At 33.0% G+C, this 7855-nt stretch overlaps 1 protein-coding gene across 1 annotated transcript in view; it reads left to right on the forward strand.

Annotated features, from left to right (window-relative positions):
* The first annotated feature begins 2426 nt into the window (after positions 1-2426).
* Positions 2427-7855, forward strand: part of LOC102584087 (uncharacterized protein DDB_G0290685-like) — a 12421-nt gene continuing 6992 nt past the window's right edge. The window contains exons 1-9 of the mRNA XM_006350845.2: positions 2427-2510; positions 2686-2714; positions 2794-2893; positions 2992-3047; positions 3129-3985; positions 5355-5446; positions 5882-5934; positions 6020-6264; positions 6374-6438. Of these exons, the coding sequence (XP_006350907.2) occupies positions 2427-2510; positions 2686-2714; positions 2794-2893; positions 2992-3047; positions 3129-3985; positions 5355-5446; positions 5882-5934; positions 6020-6264; positions 6374-6438 (1581 nt within the window). The remainder of the gene's footprint in view (positions 2511-2685; positions 2715-2793; positions 2894-2991; positions 3048-3128; positions 3986-5354; positions 5447-5881; positions 5935-6019; positions 6265-6373; positions 6439-7855) is intronic.

The following is a 7855-nucleotide window of genomic DNA, read 5'->3' on the forward strand; positions in this document are numbered from 1 at the left end:
TCGCGAAATTACCTCAAACGGGAACCCCAAATCACTATCCGAGCTCACCAACACGTTGTCCTCGAAATATCTCACAACTTTGCCTTTTGAATCGCCCAAATCGGTTGAGAGATGAGAGAGTTAAGAGAGTTTGAAGTTTTGGAAAAGTTTGCTGAAAATCTGCAATATATAATGCAGATTTTCTGCAACTTTTCCAACTAAAAACCCCGACGGGGTACTCCGATCTCGTTCGGAACCCCGTGTACGCAAACGAAATATGCAACCATACCAAATTTGATATTCCAGACTCAACGGCGCAGTCGAAATTTCCATCAGAGGTCATTTCGATAAAAAGTGGGTCCCACTTCCAAGAGCCATTTTAAGTCAAAACCCACAAAAAGGGGTCGAAAGGATATTGGAAACCTCGGGACACAAAAGAAGGGTCAATCTAGACAAACTCGACATTCCTGAGCTAACCGCACTGACGGAATTCTCATCCGAGTGCGTTTGCTCAGAATGTTGACCAAAGTCAAACTTAAGCCAAAATTCAAAGATTAAAACGCCTAATTGCACCGACTCACATTGAAAATCTCGGGAGTCATGTCGACCAGGCTACTAGCTTAAAATGACCCTTCTGGAGCTGATGGAATCGTCAGAATTGGATTACGATGTCATCTTCTTGAACTTTTGATCGAAAATGATCGTTCAAGATTCACAAGCTCCAAAACACAAAAACTCACACCAAGACCAAACGAACGACCAGGTGACCGAACTGTCAGTCCCAGCAAGTCATAAATGACTTGGGGTCGCTACAGGAACGCTCTAAACGACACACAGAAGGCAAGACACAGAAATGACCAAGAGGGTCATTACACAGCCACACACAGTCAAGAAATCAAATAAGTATATCTCAGCGTAAAAATAAGTCCTCGACTAGCAAGGCCCCTGACAACAGATCTACAAAGAAAACAACTACTCTCAATGATTTATATAAAGTAATAACTAGATAGCATGCAAGCATGTTGGCGCCGTCGAGGCTACCATGGCATCTTGGAAAGCATAAACGTTATGTGGACTGTCAAAACTAAAAACAAACATGTATCTAAACAATATGTCAAACAACTATCAAACATCAACCAACTAGCAAGCAAGGCCAATATGGCCAATAACAACAATAATTAGCAATTAAATCCATTGAATACATTCCAACAATATCTTAAAGGAGCGACAAGATCCCGAGGCAACATAACTAGGCGTTCATGCCGTTCAATCCAACTGTTAGGACCGAAATAATTAGGTGTCATGTGGAAGCTAACAAAGCCAACCTCGAAAGACCATAAGAAGACAAACGAGAAATATATCAAAAGACACAAAGATTTAACGTGGTTTGGTCAATCAACCTACGTCCACAAAGGAGATGAACAATCCACTATATAAACATGAGAATACAAACTATTGAGAGAAGTAACCTCACACAATTCACTCGAAATAAAAAGAGGTTCACACAAGTGATAGCGTATCACTTGTGTTTCACTGTTTCTCCCCCTACATAAAACTCTCAAAGCCCCTAAGACTACATTGTGAATGCTACCAAATTAAAAGAAATGAACATCTACTTATAATGTCATAAACATTTTCCTACAAGAAAAGAGTTAGCCATATATATATGGAGACTTTGTGTTTTTCTTTTCCTAAAAGGAAAATCCAATTATGGTAAAAAACTTAGGGCAAATCAACACCAAAATTTCAGAGAATACCTTAACTACATTTACCATAACCTTTGTCAACTTTTATTTCGCAGCTTTCTTGACTTTTACTTAACATATGGACTTTGTACAATTAAAATAACTCACAAAACATCCTTCCTTATATGCTACGAAGTCTTAGTCTTATTTCAAAAGTACAAGTTAATTCCAATGTTCAAATGGGCAGGGTATCACATTTTTTATGGGCTGAGCTAATAAATGGCGGGGTCATTTTTCATAGATTAATTTTGTCACCTCTAATTGGATCCATAACGTATCTTTCTTTGAGCAAAATTTCTGATTTTTGAGATTGAAATTCACTTAACAATTTTGTCATTTTCTTAAGCAAAACTGAAATTCAACTGTATTTCTCGTAAGTAAAGGAAAAGAAAAAGAAAAAGACAGCAAAGGGTATTTAAGTCGGTGTATAGATATGATTGATTAAGATAAAATGTGAATAAATTAGTATCAGAAATTTAAAAATGTATCGATTGGAGGGTAAACTGAACAATCGATACATTGTTCAATTGGGGTTCAAATTTCCCTCCTTTCTGAATTAACGGTAAATTCAAGAATCAAGAAGTGGCATTTCTATATATATATATATATAGTTATACCAATATTCTCTTCTCATTCCCATTTCTATATATATCAACATTCTCTTCTCATTACTATTCTATATCAATATTTGTCTTCAACTCAATGGAAATCCCACAGGATTGTGATTCCATCTATTGCGGTGAGTGCAGAACTCGAGTTGCATTCATCGAGAATGCCCCTGTTGAGGTATGGATTCTCACTCTTTCTCTCTATTGCTTCTTGAGTTATTCTTTTTCTGAATTGTACTAATACCAAACCGTTTTGATGAATTTTCTACTGATTTCAATATTTTAGATTCAATGCTTAATTTCCACTCTGTTATATTAAGCTTAATTTCAATATTATGCTTAATGTTTTGCAGGTGTGGCCAGCTGGGATCTTTGTTAGGCTGTAAGTCTCATGATTTCATGCAATTTAATTTCAGCAACTTGAGATATATATGTTACAAACCTTCTTTATATATATACAGGTTTAATGTAGACAACCAGAATATTCATCAATCAGAATTTGAAACTACCTTAGCTGATTCTTGCTGTGTCCAATGTGGAAAGCTTCTCGGGTGGAAATTTGTAAGATGCTAATATTAAAAGAGCATTTTGTTTTCATCAACAGCAAGATTTTGTTGCCTTTTTTTTTTTTCCGAATACTGAAGTTTTTATTTCTCCAGATTGCAGTCACCCAACCGGACATGGATGTTATGGTTGGAACATTCCTTATGAGACTGTAAGTTTCTAATTATAAATTTGCAAATTGAGAAATGAGTACGACTTTTAAGGGTTGATACAAATGAGTATTTTGTGGCAGGAACATGCTTAGTTTTGACGAGGAAAATGATGATCAAGATGGAGATGCTAATGATCAAGATGAAGGCGCTAATAATGAGCAAAATACTCATGAACAAGATGGAGGCAGTAATCAACAGGTTCCTATTGACCAAGAAGTGGGCATTAGTGAGCAAAATACTGATGATCAAGATGAAGGCGGTGATCAAGATGAAGGCACTAATAATGAGCAAAATACTGATGAACAAGATGGATGCGGTAATCTACAGGTTCCTATTGACCAAGAAGTGGGCATTAGTGAGCAAAATACTGATGATCAAGATGAAGGCGGTGATCAAGATGAAGGCACTAATAATGAGCAAAATACTGATGAAGAAGATGGATGCGGTAATCAACAGGTTCCTATTGACCAAGAAGTGGGCACTAGTGAGAAAAATACTGACGAACAAGATGGAGGCGGTGATCAAGATGAAGGCACTAATAATGAACAAAATACTCATGAACAAGATGGAGGCAGTAATCAACAGGTTCCTATTGACCAAGAAGTGGGCATTAGTGAGAAAAATACTGATGATCAAGATGAAGGCACTAATAATGAGCAAAATACTGATGAACAAGATGGATGCGGTGATCAACAGGTTCCTATTGACCAAGAAGTGGGCACTAATGAGCAAAATACTGATGATCAAGATGGAGGCGGTGATCAAGATGAAGGCACTAATAATGAGCAAAATGTTAACCAAGATGGAGGCAGTAATCAACAAGTTCTTATTGACCAAGAAGTGGGCACTAATGAGCAAAATGTTAATCAACAAGTTCCTATGAATCAACAGGTTCTTAATGAACCAGAACATTTTGATGCTATTGAAGAAGATGGAGGTTGTTGTAATTGCACGTAGTGGTTCTGTATGTCTAATAATTTCTGATTGAGAGCACTGAATCAAGTATTGATGAAAATACAGAACCAGATTTATAACTGTGTAAAATTCTGTTTTCTTTTTTGGTTTGGGATTAGAGTACATATTAATATCAATTCATTTTGGAGACTGAACACTTACTTGTTAGATCTACCATTCTCTATATTCAAGTCATGTGTCAAGTATTCAAGCAATTCACTATAATCTACCATTTAAACTATCTTAGAAAGTCACTTAACCAATTTAAATCATTTTTTCATTAAATTTTGTTGACATGTGATTTAGATTTTTTTTTAAAATAAAAAAGTGTCAATTTTAATCATTTCATTGATGCACCCCACTAAAATTATGTAGTAAGTAATATTTATCAAGACTTCATTTTAAATGCATAAATAGTAGTAATATGCATTTATCAAGACTTCAATTTAAATGCATTTAAAATAATATTTAAAGCAGTCACTCAAATATGACGACATAATTTGCTACTCTAATTTTACTCATATAATTAGAAATTCCGCAATCGTCGTTATTGTCTAGCTATTGTTCAAACGTTGACATAATTAACTGATTACTCAATTATAGGCTAATTTTCTTATATAAAAAATACATTACTGAGTTGTTTGTTTCTGTATTTATAATTTATATTGGTACTTCAGATATAATTTTGTTTTACTAACTATAATATTAAATTTTGTTGTATTATATATATTACTTAAATTTAGTGGGACAATGTCAATAAAAATATTACAATGAGAACTTTTTTTTTCTTAAGAATTTAGCTAAAATAAAATTTTCAAGTCAACAAAATTTAATGAAAAAATTATGTAAATTGGTGGGGTGGCGTTCTATGTGAAATATCAATAGTTGAATAATTTTCTAAGATAACTACACATAGTTGAGTGACTTTTGAGTTATAAAACAAAGTTGAGTAACTTTATGTCATAATTGAGTGACTTTTGAGAAAGTTATCCGTAGTTGAGTGAGATATTATCTCAACTTTTGGCGGATGTCATAATGAGTCTTTTCTCAAATTTCATTTTTCATGCATTAATAAATGGGGAGTCATTTTTGAGATAACAATGACATTTGTTGAAATACAGTTGCTCTTTTTGTTATGCAAAACTGAAATACAACTGTACGTATTTCCTAGTGAGTAAAAGAAAGAAAAAGAAGCAAGAAACGCAACGGTATTTTATTCTCTACACTTTTAAGTCGGTGAATATATATTATTAATAGAAAAAGAATTTGTTCAAATTTCCCTCTCCTCAAGAAGTGTCTTTTCTGAATCAACAATCCATTCTCTCAACTTTCTTGAATTTTCCATTTTCCAGATTTGATATTCAGAATGCCTTCTTCTGATTACTTCCATTGCACATGCGGAACTCGAGTTGCATTCCTCAAAGATTACGTTGGAACTGATGATGTATGGATTCTATTTTCATCTTTCTTGAATTATTCTTTTCTGATGAATTTGCTACTGATTTCAATTCATGAATATAAGCACTACTCTGTTATAATTTGCTACTTATTTTCATCTTATGTACACTTTGCAGGAGCTACCCTACGTGCTAAAAGGGATCTTTACTGATATGTAAGTCTCATCATGATTTCACGCTAGCTATTTTTAAAATAATCTGCAATCTGAGGTATTTATGCATGCAGGTTTAATATTGAAGTACCAGAGAATGAGTCATATCATCAAGAACTAGATGGCAATACCGTAGTCGATACTTTCTGTGTCAACTGTATGGACCGGCTCGGGTGGAAATTTGCAAGATATTAATATGAAAGAGAATTTGATCCTTTTTTTTTTGTTTTTTTGTTGTTGTTGCTTATACATAATTTTTCCTTTCGCCAGATTGCGGTCCCCCAAGGCAGTCGTTATGAAGAAGGACAATTCTTGATGATGTTGTAAGTTTAATTTGGAAAAATGAGACTATGCATTTGCGATATGCTGTGTAAGGTGTTACTTATACAAATGATTATTTTGTGGCAGGGAGAAGCTTACTTACACTAATGGTAAAATATTAGATCCTTATGAGGAAAATGTTGATCAAGATGGAGGCCCTAATGAGGAAAATGTTGATCAAGATGGAGGTGCTGCTAATGAGGACAATAATGATAATCAAGATGGAGGTGCTGCTAATGAGGAAAATAATGATAATCAAGATGGAGGCGCTAATGAGGAAAATGCTGATAATCAACTCTTAGTTCCTAATGGACTGCCTAATGGGCATATTGGTCGAAATCCAAACATTTGAACCAATTACTGATGAAAATGCAGACATCAATAGCTGATGATTTACGAAGATATACACTTGCAATTTCTTTTTTGGTTTTGGGATTACAGTACTTCGAAAAGCAACTGAGAGTGAACATTTTACATACATATTAGAGCTCGGGTACTTCCGTTCTGTATATGCTGCTTAGTTTGTCTTTAATTTCTTCATACAAGTCATCTGTCAAGCATTTGAGTATAATCGACTGGTTAAAATTCACACAACTCTAATGGCTTTTGATCTATGAACAGATAACACAATCATGTGTGCATTTTAAATTCTTACATTCACTTAATCATACAAATTTGAGATCCTAATAACTGATAGCCCTGTAGTTCTTCCAAAATTTCTTCCAGATGGAAGGATAAATTTTTAAGTTTTAAATTTATAAAAAAAAAATTCTACAAGCTGGACTAGTGCACTTTAGTTTGGTTTTTCTTTAAAATCATGATTTTGATGTGGACTAAACCAATGAAGATGCAGATCAATGCAGCCATTTTTATTGATAAAATGGCTTTTATCCAATGCTAGTGTAGTGTGAGTCCTAGTTATATAATGTGTTTTTTTGGATACTTGACTGATAGAAGTAAGAAGATAACAATCATCTCTGTCTTTTATTATTTATTTTCACAAAATTACTACTCTTTTAAATATTTGTTATGTAAATTCAAGTTGAACCGAGGATATATAGGAAACAGTCTCACCAACTACACCAGGTAGGAATAAGGTTTGTATTGCTTATTCAGATAAACCAAATTGAAATTAGAAAGTGAAACAATCTATATATATATATAAAGGTGGAACATAAGTCCGCTGATGTGGCATGCCTCATTGATCAGGAAATGAATTTATATATTTTCTCAGATTTTGTTGATTTTCTTAGCATTTTTTCTTCATTTTTATTACGAAGAATTAAAAAAATAAAATAAAAATGCACAAGATAAATGATACTGCCGTTTTAAAACGTCTATGAACGTGCCCCATATTAAAAGTCAATTTCTAATTAATTTCTTACCTTTTAATTATACTTTAATGCTATTTCAAGTCCATAAAAACTACCACTGAAAGCTTCATTTTACTTTATTTTTGTTTTACTTTCCTCCTCTCCCTTCTTTTAGTCATTTTCCTTACTCATTTAAATATTATTTTTCTTCTGTAACTCCTTTCACATGGCTTTTTAAATAATTATTATTCATCCTTCATTTGTTTATATTTTTATTTGTAATGTAAAGATTTTATAAAAATATGCTAACATAAATTTTGTTTTTTATTTCAGGTTCTATAAGTAGAGATTTACGATTTCAAATTTGGACAATCTTTAAAAAAACAGATGATATTATAGAAAAAGGTAAGATGGAGATGTTCCATATTTAAATTGCATAAATATGTGTACTTAATTACATGAAAAATATATTTTCTAAATATGTATCTAGGTGGGATTTTTCATGATATGTATCCAGAATTAAATGTCAAAGGTATGATTTCTTTGTATTTTCTTGTATAATATGTGACATTTCTCTATGACCTTTATTTATATTTATATTTATATTTTT

Source organism: Solanum tuberosum, unplaced genomic scaffold, assembly GCF_000226075.1.
Source record: "Solanum tuberosum cultivar DM 1-3 516 R44 unplaced genomic scaffold, SolTub_3.0 scf00128, whole genome shotgun sequence".
Classification (NCBI taxonomy): Eukaryota; Viridiplantae; Streptophyta; class Magnoliopsida; order Solanales; family Solanaceae; genus Solanum; species Solanum tuberosum.